This window comes from Rhinoraja longicauda, chromosome 1 (assembly GCF_053455715.1).
Source record: "Rhinoraja longicauda isolate Sanriku21f chromosome 1, sRhiLon1.1, whole genome shotgun sequence".
Classification (NCBI taxonomy): Eukaryota; Metazoa; Chordata; class Chondrichthyes; order Rajiformes; family Arhynchobatidae; genus Rhinoraja; species Rhinoraja longicauda.
In genome coordinates this window covers 27,867,814-27,885,848 of record NC_135953.1, presented here as the reverse complement: position 1 = coordinate 27,885,848, position 18,035 = coordinate 27,867,814, and the positions used below count along the sequence as shown (strand labels likewise).

The following is an 18,035-nucleotide window of genomic DNA, read 5'->3' as shown; positions in this document are numbered from 1 at the left end:
CAAGTGTGGCTTTAAACTAAGTAGTGGTGGGGAGGGGTTGACAAACTGGGAATATGGAGATGGAGTTAAAGGGGAAGCAAATACAGGAGAAATTGCAAAGGACTCTCGAATGAATGGGGAGGGAAGTTCTAGAAGGGATAAGAGAGTAAGGTCAGGGCCAATTGTGACCGGTGTGAGAGGGGAGGTGAATACGGAAATTAAAGTGTTGTATTTAAATGCGCGAAGTATAAGAAATAAAGTGGATGAGCTTGAGGCTCAGTTAGACATTGGCAAGTATGATGTTGTGGGAATTACTGAGACATGGCAACAAGAGGACCAGGGCTGGGAACTGAATATTCAGGGGTACACAACATATAGAAAAGACGGACAGGTGGGCAAAGGGGGTGGGGTTGCTCTGTTGGTGAGGAATGATATTCACTCCCTTGCAAGGGGTGACATAAAATCAGGAGATGTAGAATCAGTATTTGTAGAAATGAGGAATTGTAAGAGTAAAAAGACCCTAATGGGAGTTATCTACAGGCCCCCAAACAGTAGCCTCGACATAGGGTGCAAGTTGAATGAGGAGCTAAAATTGGCATGTCGCAAATGTAATGCTACGGTGGTTATGGGAGATTTCAACATGCAGGTAGACTGGGAAAATCAGGTTGGTAATGGACCCCAGGAAAGAGAGTTTGTGGAGTGTCTCCGAGATGGATTCTTAGAACAGCTTGTACTGGAGCCTACTAGGGAGAAGGCAATTCTGGATTTAGTGTTGTGTAATGAACCTGATCTGATAAGGGGACTCAAGGTAAAAGAGCCATTAGGATGCAGTGATCACAATATGATAAGTTTTACTCTACAAATTGAGAGGGAGAAGGGAAAATCGGATGTGTCAGTATTACAGTATAGCAAAGGGGATTAAAGAGGCATGAGGCAGGAGCTGGCCAGAATTGACTGGAAGGAGGCCCTCACAGGGAAGATGGTGGAACAGCAATGGCAGGTATTCCTGGGAATAATGCAGAAGTTGCAGGATCAATTTATCCCAAAGAGGAAGAAAGATTCCAAGGGGAGTAAGAGACACCCGTGGCTGACAAGGGAAGTCAAGGACAGCATAAAAATAAAAGAGCAGAAGTACAACAAATCAAAGAAGAGTGGGAAGACAGAGGATTGGGACTCTTTTAAAGATGGTCTGCATCCCAGAGTACTTAAGGAGGTGGCGCTAGAAATTGTGGACGCATTGGTGATCATTTTCCAATGTTCTATAGATTCAGGATCAGTTCCTGTGGATTGGAGGGTAGCTAATGTTGTCCCACTTTTTAAGAAAGGAGGGAGAGAGAAAACGGGAAATTATAGACCAGTTAGTTTGACATCAGTGGTGGGGTAGATGCTGGAGTCAATTATAAAAGACGAAATTGCGGAGCATTTGGATAGCAGTAACAGGATTGTTCCAAGTCAGCATGGATTTACGATGGGGAAATCATGCTTGACTAATCTTCTGGAATTCTTTGAGGGTGTAACCAGGAAAATTGACAGGGGAGAGCCGGTGGATGTGGTGTACCTTGACTTTCAGAAAGCCTTTGACAAGGTTCCACATAGGAGATTAGTGGGCAAAGTTAGAGCACATGGTATTGGAGGTAGGGTACTGACATGGATAGAAAATTGGTTGACAGACAGAAAGCAAAGAGTGAGGGTAAATGGGTCCCTTTCAGAATGGCAGGCAGTAACTAGTGGGGTACCGCAAGGCTCGGTGCTGGGACCGCAGGTATTTACAATATACATTAATGACTTGGATGAAGGGATTAAAAGTACCATTAGCAAATTTGATACAAAGCTGGGTGGTAGTGAGAACTGTGAGGAAGATGTTATGAGGTTGCAGGGTGACTTGGACAGGTTGTGTGAGTGGGCGGATGCATGGCAGATGCAGTTTAATGTGGATAAGTGTGAGGTTATCCACTTTGGCGGTAAGAATATGAAGGCAGAGTATTATCTGAATGGTGTCAAGTTAGGAAGAGGGGACGTACAACGAGATCTGGGTGTCCTAGTGCATCAGTCACTGAAAGGAAGCATGCAGGTACAGCAGGCAGTGAAGAAAGCCAATGGAAAGTTGGCCTTCATAACAAGCGGAGTTGAGTATAGGAGCAAAGAGGTCCTTCTGCAGTTGTACAGGGCCCTAGTGAGACCGCACCTGGAGTACTGTGTGCAGTTTTGGTCTCCAAATTTGAGGAAGGATATTCTTGCTATTGAGGGCGTGCAGCGTAGGTTTACTAGGTTAATTCCCGGAATGGCGGGACTGTCATATGTTGAAAGACTGGAGCGACTAGGCTTGTATACACTGGAATTTAGAAGGATGAGAGGGGATCTTATCAAAACATATAAGATTATTAAGGGGTTGGACACGTTAGAGGCAGGAAACATGTTCCCAATGTTGGGGGAGTCCAGAACCAGGGGGCACAGTTTAAGAATAAGGGGTAGGCCATTTAGAACGGAGATGAGGAAAACTTTTTCAGTCAGAGAGTTGTAAATCTGTGGAATTCTCTGCCTCAGAAGGCATTGGCGGCCAATTCTCTGAATGCATTCAAGAGAGAGCTGGATAGCGGAGTCAGGGGGTATGGGGAGAAGGCAGGAACGGGGTACTGATTGAGAATGATCAGCCATGATCACATTGAATGGCGGTGCTGGCTCGAAGGGCCGAATGGCCTCCTCCTGCACCTATTGTCTAACTGTCCCAAGCTCCCTTACCTTAATGTGCAGGAAGGAACTGCAGATGCTGGTTTAAACCGAAGACACCTTATGCTGTAATAACTCAGCGGGATAGGCAGCATCTCTGGAGAGAAGGATAAGGTGACTTTTCGGGTCGAGCCCCTTCTTCAGTCTAAAGATCGAAGAAGGATTAGACTTCTTCAGTCTGAAGAAGGGTCTCAACTCAAAAACTCATTGATTCCTGCTCTCCAGAGATGCTGCCTGTCCTGCTGAGTTACTCCAGCATTTTGTGACTATCTTTCCTTACCATGTTTTTCTGTACAGGAAAAAAACAAAGGAGACATTCTCTTTGAGGACCCATTTCCTGTGGCTTGATACACAGGAATCCTGTGGGTTGGTATCTGAGGGGCTCTATTCCCTCTAATTACCCTCGTTCCCTTAATGTACTTATAAAATCTCTTTGGATTTGCCTCAGTCTTTTCTGCCAGTGCTATCTCCAGCCATGCTTCTTAACATCTTGGTTTCCTTCTCAAGTATGCTCCTCAGTCCGCTAAACTACTCAGAGATACACTTGATGCCAGCTGCCCATACCTGGCCCATGCCTCCTTTTTTTTCCTGACCTTTTTCCTGACCAAAGGCTCAGGTTGTTGAGACTTAAATCATGAATGTGATACTGACCCCTGCTCTTCAAAATCATGCTCTAGGTTTGAAACATTACTTAGGAAGGAAGATACAACTGCCATTTATTGGGTCCAAATGAACTTGCACTAAGAACGAAGTTTAATTGAGAACAGTTGGCTATGTCCTTCTTGTTGATCAGTTTGTCTCCAACTTTCATGCCAACATGAAAGTCAGATCCTTAAATCACGAGGTCAGATGCACTTGTTAGCTCACTAAGCTTTACTCTGTGCTTGACCTACGCAATGCAACACCCTTCCATGGAATGGTATCGACCTTGACAGAAGAGCAAAGCGCAATCAACTTTATTTTCCTTAACTTTAGTTATCCTTTTGTTTTGACAATTTTAACACATGTTCTTTGGTGTGCAGACATGGCAAAAATCCCCTTATGTAGATACGATTCTATTTCTGAAGGCATTCCATCCAATCAGTCAAAATAACTTTGGTTTCCTTTTTTTACCACCTTATTAAATATTTTCCATTTGGTTTCTCTTGAATGCTGGAATTGTTATTGATTCTTCCAAATGTACATACCCTTGCAGGACTCTCTCCTACTTTTTCTTCCTTTTTGATGCTTCCAAAACCTTTTTTTTTTGTTCAGGTATTTAGTTATCTGTTCTATTATCTCCTCAAGTCCAACAAGAATATTTTTCCAAAAATGCTATTAGGAGTTAGCTGCAACATCAGGATTTCTGTTTTTGCGAATAAATCCCAAAGCTGCTGATATTAATGCAGGGAACTGTCAGCAGTTACACAAGTTAGAATTGATGTTTTCATTCAAAACTCAAGCCATCTGCTAAACTCAACCAAATATGATTACAGAAATATTTTCCGTCAGTTATATAGGAATGCACAGGTTTTTGTAGAAAAAGGTTACTGTAGACATGACTAATAAGCATAAGTATAACATGGCTGGAAAATAAAATGATGACGTTTAAAGTTTTCAAAGTGCCGGCACGCTGTATCGGCGTACAGTACTGTCACTAAAATGCACAACTTGTGCAAGTAAATTATAATTCATGTAGGTGGAAAATCATGTTCTAAAAAAACTATTTAATACCTTCCTTTAAAAAATTATTGCAAGAAAAGATGTAATGGCATGAATTTCAAGCTAGAGTAGATAATACTTTACCTCTTCTCAGCATGTGTTCTCCTTGCAGTAACTGGACAATAGCTGTTTGGGTGGCTGGTACAATAACAATACTGCCATCTTCACGGCCACATACAAGACGCCCATGAGAGGGAATATAAACACTGGCGGTGACTTTCAAAGGCTCCTCCTTGCCAGGCTGTGTGCTCAGCTGGTCTATAATTCCAGCAGGTTTTGGAAGCAGATGATCAAATGTATCTTGTAAGCATGAAGAAGTGGTAACTTTCAAGTCTGTGAAAGAAATTTCCAATTCAATACAAAACATTGAAGGACGTCTATGTTTCTATGTCCTAAAGCTTCCCAAACATAAATATTGGCCTACCCAGTATATCCGGAGCAGTAGAACCAAATTAGCAGAGGTGGCTATCTGCCCATTAATCAGCAGAGGTGGCTATCTGCCCATTACAACCAATCAGACTTATTCTCTTCTTCTTTCCCCCCATAGCCCTGAAAATTTGTTTAACATAAAGCCAGAAGTCGAGAAAGCAGATTCATTTGTGATATTCAAAAAGCAACAAGATATGCATCTGAAAGCAAAATATTTCAAGGCCTAAAGGAGGAAGGGAGGAGAATAGGACTGTCTGGATTGCTCTTAATTAGTACAGTCTTTGCAGGGCAAATGGCCTTCTTCTGTGCTCTAACCATTCTGTGGATTAACCTATCCAACTTCCTTTTAAAATTGTGGTAGCTTGCACTATTTCTGTACGCGATGAGTTCTCGTCAATACCACTCACTTAAATGATGCCTTTGCCAAAATCCCTTTATCATCTATGCAAAATGTTAAATCCAAGTCCTCTTGATGTGGCGCCAACAGCTATGAGGAATAGCTTTATATTTCTCACTTTTTGAAACTTTGTCCATAAAAGCATAAGAAATGTAGTTGAAATCCTGGTTCATCAGCAGGAATTGGTATTGGTATAGTAAAGAACATTTTAAAACATGATATAGAAATTTAAAAACTACTATACAGTTTGAGCACTTGTCCATCTTCCTAGACAATGGTATCAAAGTGATTTAATAAGCACTAAGCACAAGCATCTTTACCTTGAATAGTATCTTTCTGAGGCAAGTCAGTCATTTCAGGAATACACCATATCAAGAGTCTCCCTGATGAATCTCCCTGAATCAGCAATTTATGGAAGGGTTCCCGACGACCGTAGAAGAATCGGGTGACAGGGGGACAGATGAGAAGCTGCAGTGGGATAAAATAAATGTCAGTTCCATTTCAGTTCCAGTTCCTGAAAAAATGAACACACAGATTCACTTGGTTATAAACTTAACAATAATAAGATTTAAAATGTGCAAACCCTCATATAGCTACATATGGAACATTGGGGGCCTGAGAAGGCACAGTGATCTCTCTGTCAAAGGGAGCAAGATCAAGCTGATGGTTAGCCAGCGATTACGTTGTCTATTAGGAACGGGGTACTGATTGAGAGTGATCAGCCATGATCGCATTGAATGGCGGTGCTGGCTCGAAGGGCTGAATGGCCTACTCCTGCACCTATTGTCTATTGTCTATAGAACACCAGCTAGCATCACTCTGGACACAGCATCAAATAAATGGTAATTCAAAATATACATTCCCTTGAATGGAATCACCGAGGGATTCCACTGTTACATTGGGTGATCACTAATGTTCTTTTTTTAAAGGATACTCCCTGCATTTCAAGACTTGCTCGACAGTAGCTTGACAAAATAGGGAGTGACATTGACTGCATGGCTTTTGCTTTGCTGGTGCCTGTCCTCTCCAACACTCAGTTGGGGTATCATACGGTTCAATGGTGGTGTTCTGGCAGCCATATGATGCTTTATTCTGTGATGGTTCATTATATCTTTTCTATTTGACCCACTGTTACAAGCCAAAGGGCAGTTACTGACAACAGGAGTTATTTAAAGATAACATGGATCGCAATTCTGGTGAACTCAGATGAACAAAAAATATAAGTGTGTCATGCTATCAGTTGAAATGTAATGGGCAAACTTGCTGAAACAACAGGGATTCACAAGCTATGTTTTGTCTCCAGAGATGCTGCCTGACCTGCTGGGTTACTGCAGCAAGTTGTCTGTTTTTACTGAAACAACTATCCAGGGATGGAAGTGGTACGTATACTTTCAAGATTTGTGATGGTTCATTATACACTGAACAACCTTGTCTCCATAGCCTAGTCTGAGGTGCACTGCAACTAGAAATGGCAGCCTAAACAACACCTCCTGGCCACACTGTCATTCAATGACTCCCCCGTGAGCTGAGGAGGAGGAGAAGAGGGTGCCGTGCAGGAATCCAGCGTCGAGTCAGGAGGAGACGCTACAGACCAGTGCTCCCGTCCATCGTTAAGGGAAATGTAAGATTTCTCCTCAACAAGATGGACGAGTTGGTGGCGTTGACCCGGCACCAGAGGGAATATCGGGAGTGCAGCATCATGCTGCTCACAGAGACCTGGCTGAACACCTTAATTCCAGACACGAACGCCTCACTGGACGGTTTTCACCTGAGGCGGGCGGAGAGAACAGTGGAGAGTGGTAAGAGAAAAGGAAGAGGGCTGGCTGTGTTTGTAAATGATAGATGGTGTAACCCTGGGCACTGTTAAAGAGCAGCTCTGCTGCAGGGACATCGAGCTGTTAGCATGAGGCCTTACTATCTACCGAGGGAATTCTCACATGTTGTTGTGATAGCTGTTGTAATATATAAGACAAGGGGGATGTTGTGATATTGCTGGGACTACTTTGTGTAGCCAAGAACTACTTTGTATGGCTGTGTATATGTGAAGGGTGTGATTAGGCGGGCACTCTGGATCCAGGCGGCCTTGGAATAAACAGCCTGGAGTTAAGCTCCACCATGATAACATCTTAAACATGTGTACTCGTGGTCCTTCCAGTCACAACAAAGGTACAACAGGTACCGGACCACGAAGTACAACATGGTGGCAGCGGTTTGGGTGTTTCGCCTAGAAAAGGAAAACAAGAAAAACCCCAAGAAAAAAAGTTAACAAGTGCGTAAAAACAAACAAAAAAGAAGGTTAACAAACAGGAACCCTGCACAAAGGTTAACAGGAAGAAAAGATAGAGCCCTGAAGAACGAAAAAAGTTTCCAGCTCGGTACGGGACGTTTGGAGTGCATCCCGACAGGGCCAGTGTGAGTTGGTATAGTTACCTGCTCAGTAGTCGGCACCGAGTTGCCGACGTGACGCTGCAAGCTGCTGGGGGAGGTGCGTGTAGGCCCACGTCGCGCCCCAGCACCTGTGTAGGCCCGAGATTAGAAGCCTGCGACTGCTTCGCGGGGGAGAGATCGGGAGACCCGACACACAAGGAGATGTGCGCTGACCGGGGAAGACCGGGAGACCCGACACACACGGAGATGTGCGGTGACCGGGGCAGACCGGGAGACCCGACACACACGGAGATGTGCGGTGACCGGGGAAGACCGACACCCATGGAGGTGTGCGGCAACCGGAGGAGACCGGGAGACCCGACACACACGGAGATGTGCGGTGACCGGGGAAGACCCGACACACACGGAGGTGTGCGGTGACCGGGGAAGACCGACACCCATGGAGGTGTGCGGCGACCGGGAGAGCCCCGGAGGAGACCGACACCCACGGAGGTGTGCGGCGACCGGGAGAGCCCCGGGGGAGGCTGACGCCTACGGAGGTGTGCGGCGACCGGAAGACCCGACACCCACGGAGGTGTGCGGTGACCGGAAAGACCGGGAGACCCGACACCCACGGAGGTGTGCGGTGACCGGGGAAGACCGACACCCACGGAGGTGTGCGGCGACCGGGAGAGCCCTGGAGGAGACCAACACCCACGGAGGTGTGCGGCAACCGGGAGAGCCCCGGAGGAGACCGACACCCACGGAGGTGTGCGGCGACCGGAGGGACCGACCACCCGCGGAGGTGCGGCGGCCGGTAAGGCCGAGGCACTACATACTCACCCAGGCGCGTCGACTGTAGAGTCGGGACGGCCCTGGGCCCGAGGCAGCGGCAGCGCGTTGGAATTGCGCGGCAGCTGCCGGGAGCACCTGTGGGCGGAGCCGGGGAGCACCTGTGGGCGGGGCCAGCGGCAGCGCGTTCCAAAAGTTGAGCGACAGCTGCCGGGGAGCACCTGTGGGCGGGGCCAGAGCGCACTGCAGCGGAGGCGCGATCGCACCGCGATTACAGCAGTGCCAGCCCAGCAGTGGGAGCCCAGCAGTGCCAACCCAGTAGTGGGTGCCCAGCAGTGGGAGCCCAGCAGTGCCAGCCCAGCAGTGGGAGCCCAGCAGTGCCAACCCAGCAGTGGGAGCCCAGCAGTGCCAGCCCAGCTGTGGGAGGCCAGCAGTTGCAGGCAAATCATGGTGGTGAAGCATCTAGAGCCTACACTACATTTGATCTACACAGCACGTCTTCTTGAGGGGAAGATATGGAACAAAATGAATATTTTGTGTTTAATGACCTGTGTAGTGATCTGTGTAATGAAAGCTTAATGTATTATATTTGATGCTTTTGTATAAATGTATATATCTGGGCGGCACGGTAGCGCAGCGGTAGAGTTGCTGCTTTACAGCGAATGCAGCGCCGGAGACTCAGGTTCGATCCTGACTACGGGTGCTGCACTGTAAGGAGTTTGTACGTTCTCCCCGTGACCTGCGTGGGTTTTCTCCGAGATCTTCGGTTTCCTCCCACACTCCAAAGACGTACAGGTATGTAGGTTAATTGGCTGGGTAAATGTAAAAAATTGTCCCTAGTGGGTGTAGGATAGTGTTAATGTACGGGGATCGCTGGGCGGCACGGACTTGGAGGGCCGAAAAGGCCTGTTTCCGGCTGTATATATATGATATATGATATGATATGGTGAGTGGCCACACGGAGTGAGTGGCCACACGGAGTGAGTGACCACACGGAGTGAGTGACCACCCGGAGATGAGTGACCGCCCGGAGATGAGTGACCGCCCGGAGATGAGTGACCACCCGGCGATGAGTGAAATTCCGCAGAGGAGTGACCACCATGATGGCGAAAAAAGCAATTGTGTTTAATTGTGTTAGTTGTGCTATTGGTTTTGTTTGCAAATAGCAATGGTGTTTTGGTTTTGTTTGTTAAATATATTTTAGCCCTCGAATGGTAAAGAAAACAATTTTATATAAGACAAGGGGGATGTTGTAATATATAAGACAAGGGGGATGTTGTGATATTGCTGGGACTACTTTGTGTATCCAAGAACTACTTTGTATGGCTGTGTATATAAGTGATGGGTGTGATTAGGCGGCCTTGGAATAAACAGCCTGGAGTTAAGCTCCACCATGATAACATCTTAAACATGTGTACTCGTGGTCCTTCCAGAGTCACAACAAAGGTACAACAAGTACCGGACCACGAAGTACAACAATAGCAACATATATTCCCCCCTCTGCTCATGGCGACACGGCCTGTGATGTACTGCACTCAGCTGTGAGCAGGTTGCAAACACAGCACCCACATGCCCTCTTTCTAATCTCCGGGGACTTCAACCACGCACCCCCATCATCCACTCTGCCCACGTTCACCCAGTACGTCACCTGCCGCACCAGAGACAACAAAATACTGGACTTATTTTATGCCAACACCAAGTAGGCATAAAACGCAGCACTCCCCCCCCTTGGGGAGATCTGACCACAACGTGATCCATCTCCAGCCTGTGTATAAACCTCTCGTGCACTGGCAACCAGCGGTGACCCGCACAGTTAGAGGATGGTCCGAGGAGACAGAGGAGGCTCTGAGAGACTGTTTCGAAACAACTGTGTGGGGGGGAACTCTGTGATCCCATGGGGAGGACATTGACGGTCTAACCCAGTGCATCATGGACTATATTAACTTCTGTGTGGAGAACACTGTACCCACCAGGGTGTTTCTCCAACAACAAACCCTGGGTCAACCCTGACATAAAGGATCTCCTTAAGGAGAAAAAGAGGGCCTTTAAGTCGGGAAATAAGAAGGAGCTGAAGGCTGTGCAAAAGGAGCTGAGGAGGAAGATCAGAGAGGGGAAGTACAGCTACAGGAAGATGATGGAGGACCAGCTGCAGAGGAACAACATCAGTGGAGTCTGGAGAGGCCTCAAAACCATCTCTGGGCACAAGGAACCGTGGGGGACCAGAAGTGGGTGAACGATCTGAACCTATTCTTCAAAAGGTTCGATCAGTCACCCACCCCTCCCCCGGTCCAGTCACCCCTGCTGCAGCCCCCCTTGTCTGCACGTCCAGTACGCTGCCCCATCACCCCTCCCAAAGCATTTGGGTCACAGTCACCACCCACTGCTCGCCCAGGGTGGTCTGCAGCACGGGGGTTCCGCAGGGAACAGTGCTAGCTCCATTCTTGTTCACCGTGTACACTGCGGACTTCAGGCACAGCTCTGCAGACTCCTATCTACAGAGGTTCTCTGACGACTCTGCCATCGTCGGCCTCATCATGGGCGATGAGGACAGGGCGTACAGAGAATTGATCAAGGAGTTTGTGGACTGGTGCCTCCGGATCAACGCGGGGAAAACCAGGGACATGGTGGTAGATTTCCGCAGGCACAGCCAGGTCCCCCCGACACCGGTGAACATTCAGGGAATGGACATCGAGAGGGTAGATTCTTATAAGTACCTGGGTGTTTACCTCAACAATAAACTGGACTGGACTGAAAACACCGATGCGCTATACAGAAAAGGCCAGAGCAGACTTTGTCTGCTAAGGAGACTCAGGTCCTTTGGAGTGCAGGGGGCATTCCTAAGGACCTTCTACAACACGGTGGTTGCATCGGCCATTTTCTATGGAGTGGTCTGCTGGAGCTGCAGCATCTCAGCGGCGGAAGGGAAGAGACTCGACAAGCTGGTCAGGAAGGCCAGCTCTGTCCTGGGTTGCCCCCTCGACTCAGTGCAGGTGGTGGGAGAGAGGAGGATGATGGCAAAGCTAACATCACTGCTGGACAACGACTCTCACCCCATGCAGGACACTGTCACTGCACTGATTAGCTCCTTGAGTGACAGACTCCTTCACTCCAAGTGCGTGAAGGAGAGATATAGGAGGTCCTTCCTTCCCGCTGCTGTGAGACTGCACAACCAGCACTGCTCCCAGCAGATGAGTCAACAATAACAGCTAAGAACACACAGAAAACTGATGACAATTTATGTAACTTTATTTATAATGAATGGTCTCTTGCTATCCACTTTGCTGCTGTAACACTGTAAATTTCCCCGGTGTGGGACGAATAAAGGAATATATTATTATTATCTGTTTACAATACCATTAAAAACTAACCTAAAATCCTCCTTCGCCAACAGGCTAAAACTTTATCTTCTGAATGTTGCTAACCACCATGCCATTCTGTTGGCCACATTACAAAAATCATCCATTACCAAGTGTATTCCCTTTGCTGCCAGTTTTCTGTATCTTTGCCATCCTGTAGCACTGTGAGTGGCTCCCTCTCCTCTCCCCCTTCGCCCGCTCCAGGCCCCGGGGAAGTTTTAAGGGGGTTGAGGGGGGAATGGAGTGGGTGAGTGTCGTCAGTTGGGGGAGGGTTGCCGGGCACGCAGGAGAGGTTGGGACGGAGGGTTGCCAGGCCCGCAGGAGAAGTTTGGACCCAACGGGTCCACGCCCGGCTAGTTTTTAATTTAAAATCAGCAAGCGACAGAATGTGATTCGTCATGTGATTGAAATTTCAAAAATTCTCTCCCCACAGCTGAAAAGTCTATCTGTCTGAAATAAAAAGCTTTTTTTGACATTCCATAAATGAATCCTTTAAGTACAGAGGAGCAGTTCAGTTTGATTTACATTGCTTTAGTTGTAGTAAACACATTTCTACATAGTACTGGAAAATATTGCTTAAAGAATAAACCATGTGAAAACTTAAGTATCAGGTCACAAAACACACCACGTGGCCCTGTGAGACCATGCTGACCATCAAACTGGTATTTATGCTTATTTTATAATAATCCCATTTTATTCACCCTATATTCCACGTTCTCATCCATTTCCAGAAGATTCTACCAGTCACCAACATGACAGGTACAATTTACAAATGTCAATTAGCCCACATCTTTGAAATGTAATAGGAAACTGGAGTGCCAAGAGAAACTTCATGAGTTCAAAGGAGAACATGCAAACCCCACAGACAAGATTGGAGATCAAAATCGAACTATAGACAATAGACAATAGACAATAGGTGCAGGAGTAGGCCATTCAGCCCTTCGAGCCAGCACCACCATTCAATTACGTTCATGGCTGATCACTCTCAATCAGTACCCCGTTCCTGCCTTCTCCCCATACCCCCTCACTCCGCTATCCTTAAGAGCTCTATCCAGCTCTCTCATGAAAGCATCCAACGAACTGGCCTCCACTGCCTTCTGAGGCAGAGAATTCCACACCTTCACCACTCTCTGACTGAAAAAGTTCTTCCTCATCTCCGTTCTAAATGGCCTACCCCTTATTCTTAAACTGTGGCCCCTTGTTCTGGATTCCCCCAACATTGGGAACATGTTTCCTGCCTCTAATGTGTCCAATCCCCTGATTATCTTATATGTTTCAATAAGATCCCCCCTCATCCTTCTAAATTCCAGTGTATACAAGCCCAATCGCTCCAGCCTTTCAACATACGACAGTCCCGCCATTCCGGGAATTAACCTAGTGAACCTACGCTGCACGCCCTCCATAGCAAGAATATCCTTCCTTAAATTTGGAGACCAAAACTGCACACAGTACTCCAGGTGCGGTCTCACCAGGGCCCGGTACAACTGTAGAACTTTGATTGTTGGATCTATACGAAAGCAGCCCTACAAGCTACATCACAGTGCCACTGTCATTCTTTTACTTTATGTCACCATACTGCGTCATATTACACAATAAACATGTTTTGTCTGCCAACCGAAATAAAATGAGAAATGAAGAGATTGATTTCTTTTCTTTTCATTATAATATTGTTAATAGGTGAATTCTAATTTCCAAAATAAAGAAACCAATAATTAAAATCTCATTACCATGGCATTCAAATATTTGCAAAAATAACATCATACAGATATTAAGAAACTGTCAAAAGATGATGACCTAGAATAATTCTTGTCACAGATGCGAAGAACCCATCACCTCTGAATGCCACTGTTACTTCCCAAAAGGTTTGAATCTTTGAAAATTGCACACTCTGAAAACACATTAAAATGTTACCCATTCAGACATAATCCCTTGCCCAGGCAACTGTCAGCAACTGTCAGCAACAGGAGAGGTTGGGACGGAGGGTTCATAGTTCACAGTTGGTTCATAGCTTTCATGTCATATTTGATTCCAATATGATTTTTCATGCACACATCAACACTACCATGAGGCTGCCTATTTTTGGTTCCATAAGAACATCTAGTTCTGCCTCCACCAGAGCTTGTCTGCCATTGGAACCTTCAACCTTCTCATTTCCACACTCAGCTCATTTGTTACTTTATCCACTTGTTCATTTATCTCACTTGACCATGCAAATCCACTTTTGTCAAACCAGCCTTGTCCCACCTCTGTAAATATAAGGCTAAACAAAACGTAGCTGTTCGCATGCTACATCAAGTTCAGCTACAAATGTTTGAAAATGTTTTGTAGTTTAATGTAAAATATTAATATTACATGAGGCTGCCAACAAGGTTCATCCTTGACTCATGTTTGCTGAGCTACACGAAAGGCGGGTTAAGCAACACCATTTTAAAAAACTCAGCTTTTTGATTAAAATCCATGGTCTCGGCAATTCTGATTGCTCCCATGCATATAATACCCTCTTACCAGCACTCCTCTCATCCAGGCCTTTTCATTGACCTCAAGTTTAATAGCTCCACTACTTCCTTTCTCGTTAAACCTCCTGCAAAGCCACTTAAGAGTTCATTTTATTTCAGGTGCTCTATAAATGGAAGTAGTCGACATTGTAAACAGATTTCAACAGAAAAATAATGGGGAAAACATATCTTCAATAAAGGCAGCCTCATGTAATATTAATATTTTACATTAAACTACAAAATATTTTTAAGAAACATTTGCAACTAAACTTGAATCACTACCATAACTTGCATTTATATAGCACAACTAAAATACTTCATTGGCCAAAACTGAAATAGAGTTATAGAATAGGAAAAAAACTGCAGATGCTGGTTTAAATCGAAGGTAGACACAAAATGCTGCAGTAACTCAGCGGGCAAGGCAGCATCTCGGGAGAGAAGGAATGGGTGACGTTTCTGGTCTAAAGGGTCTCGACCCGAAACGCCACCCATTCCTTCTCTCCCGAGATGCTGCCTGACCCGCTGAGTTACTCCAGCATTTTGTGTCTACGTAGAGTTATAGTATCTTACACGTAGAATCGTGCACTGCAATGGATTGCAATTCCTGAGGGGAACTGCAAGAATATATTGCAACTTCTTCGTATTTCCCACACTAATCTCGGAGAAGTTGTCAGGCCTGAAATAAATTCTCTCCATGGCAGCTAAAGAGAGGCCATACAAAAGGCTACAAAAAGGTAAGTGTCCATTTTGATTTACTCTGTTGAACTTCTTTAATGTTGCTGGAGTTGAACTCGTCCAAGTGAGAACATTTCATCACACTCGTTTAAATTTTTAAACACCCAGGCCTAGTTGTGTCAGAAGGCGGGTCACTCACTACATAACACCCAGCCTCTCCCCTGCTTTTGTAGCCACATTGTTGTAGTCATGTGTCATGGTGATCTGAGGGATTTTGATGGTGGGGGCCATTCCCGATTGGTATTTTTGTTGTGCAAATGTCATTCCATGCCAATGCCCACATATTATCTAGGTCTTTCAGATCAAGTTGAGTCGAGTATATATTGTCATATGCATAAGCACAGTGAGGTATAGGTAAAATGAAAAGCTTGCTTGCAACAGCATCGCAGGCATAGACTCAGGCAAACTTAAGTTATACATAAACTATACAAGATAGTGAAAAGATGCTTAAAACATGCCATTAGTGCAAAAACACAATTAGAAAACAAGTCCATGGTAGTGTAAGAAGTGGTCTATTGTGTTCCATTGTGGAGGTACAATAAGTTTGCTTTAGTTTAGTTTGGATATACAGCCTGGAAACAGGCCCTTCAAAGCATCGAGTCAATGCAAACCACAGATCACCCCTTCACACTGGTTTTATGTTATACCACTTTCTCAACCAATCACTAAAAGAGAAGAGCAATTTAGAGTGGCCAATTAACCCACAAACCCACATGTCTTTGGTATGTGGGAGGAAACCAGAGCACCTGGAAGAAACCCATGCGATCACAGGGAGAACGTGCAAATTCTGCACCGACAACACCCGAGGTCAGAATCGAACCCGAATCTCTGGCGCTGTACGGCAGTAGCTTGACCAGCTATGCCACTGTGCCGCCCGTTGTGGAGGTCAGTTCAAGAACCTGATGAGTGTAAGAATCTGATGATTGTAAGAAATCAGCTGTTCCCAAACCTGGTGAATGGGACTTCAGCCTCTGTACTTCATGCCCAATGGCAGCAGCAGGGTGCAGGCATATTCCATAGGGTGGGGATCCTTGATGATGGATGCTGTCTTCTTAAGGCTGATGCTTTTGATGCTGGGCCGAACTGAGTTCCACCACTCTCTGCAACCTCCTGCATTTCCATGTATTGGAATTGCTATACTAGGCCAAGATGCAACCAGCCAAGATACTTTCTCCAGCTTAATACACAGGCTTACTATAGGAGCTTACTCCAGCACTTTGTGTCCTTCTTTGAAAACCAGCATCTGGAGTTCCTTGTTTCGTCAGGATACTTTCTTCAGTCCATTTGCAGAAATTTGAGAGAGTATTTGGTGACATGCCAAATCTCTTTAAACATAAAAAAGTAGAGGCGATGGCATGCCTTCTTCATGATTACATCAATGTGCTGGGCCAGATCAAAACATCTTAGATATTAACACAAAGGAAATGAAGTTGCTTTCTGCACGAGAAAAGGGCCAGCTTCAATACTGAACATCGAGGTAGTGCAAAAGAATGTAATATATAGTGTGTAGGAAAGAACTGCAGATGCTGATTTAAATCGAAGGTAGACACAAAATCCTGGAGTAACTCAGCAGGTCAGGCAGCATCTCGGGAGAGAAAGAATGCTTGATGTTTCGGGTCAAGACCCTTCTTCAGACTGATGACAGGGGAGGGGGCGAGACAAGGATAGAATGTAGTCGAAGCCAGTAAGACTAATGGGGGAACTGGGAAAGGGGAGGGGATGGAGAGAGAAAGCAAGGGCTATCTGAAGTTAGAGAAGTCAATGTTCATAACACTGGGGTGTAAACTACCCAAGCAAATTATGCGATGCTGTTCCTCCACTTTGTGCTGGGCCTCACTCTGTTAAAGAAGGAGGCCCAGAACAGAAAGGTCGGATGATGGCAAAAAATGATGGCTTAACAGCATCATCCAAATCCCAAGAACAATAGGTAATATTTCTCTGTGCATGTCAGTAAAATTGTAATTCATGTGTTACATTTAAAGGACAAAATTGACCTTTAAAGCTTCAACTAAGAAACTTAATCTGAGCAAACAAAAGTTTATTCAATACAATATTATCATCGGCATATAAATTGTATTCATATAAACAATTAAGTAAGCTTTAAGTAAACTTTTTTAATATTGTAAGATGTCAAAATATTTTGTTAATTACTTAATTGAATCCATGAATAGACTGATTCTGATTTGGTTGTAATTGGTTAATACAGCCTTAAAAGCCAACATTAGAGCACACCAACATTACCAAGACACACAGTGGTAGGAAATTTAATTTAGAAAATTAAATAAATAGATTACTTGTTAAGTACTTTTAGTCTTCTGTAGATTCATTTCTTATTATTTCAAAAGAAACAATCTCAGGCCAGATTTATTGGAATAACAGATAAATTCACCATATGAATCTTTTTTAAGATGTGAAGAGCACAAGGGCCATTCAAACAAAGTTTTGTTTTGCCTAGATCATTATGTTAATGCCTTGTTAAATAATTTCCAAGTTTTAAAACTATCTGAAATAACTAAAATTAATTGTTGCGAAGAAAAGGAGGCAATGAATATTCCTTTGGAAACAAAGAGACCACGTGAAAATCTTGAGTAATTGATGCCGAAGGTGAATACAGACAACGTAACTCAAATATTTTCCCTCATTTTATAATGTATATATTACTTCCACCAGCAACAGGATGAAACAACAAGCCAAGTAATGGCTGCATCTTTTACCACCTATCATTTGAAAGCATAATAAACAGAAATATTAATTGTAAAATAATATTCTTGAAAATAAATTGTTCCTTTAATTATGTGTATAACTTCTATTCAAGATACCCCCTTTTACTCAACTGGATTGAATGTCTCTCCATGTTTTAATATCTTTTAAGCATTGCATGATTATATATGCACTAGTCACGGAAGTAGCAATTAAATTAATAAAGTGAACTATATTTAATGTTTCATGTTATATTAAATATGAAGGAGCACTATCTATATTGGATACAATAAACTGAAGTTTCTAAATGACTGCCTTCTTGGTGATAATTTTGACTTTACTAATGTGTGATGAACA

The 18,035-nt window shown here is 44.7% G+C and overlaps 1 protein-coding gene across 5 annotated transcripts in view; it reads right to left on the bottom strand.

Annotated features, from left to right (window-relative positions):
• The window catches only part of wdr7 (WD repeat domain 7), a 467,098-nt gene that overhangs the window by 388,272 nt on the left and 60,791 nt on the right, over positions 1-18,035 (bottom strand). For all 5 annotated transcript variants that reach the window (XM_078423760.1, XM_078423677.1, XM_078423842.1 and 2 more), the window contains 2 exons: positions 5,554-5,701; positions 4,492-4,740 (listed from right to left, as the gene is read on the bottom strand). In XM_078423760.1, the coding sequence (XP_078279886.1) occupies positions 4,492-4,740; positions 5,554-5,701 (397 nt within the window). The remainder of the gene's footprint in view (positions 1-4,491; positions 4,741-5,553; positions 5,702-18,035) is intronic.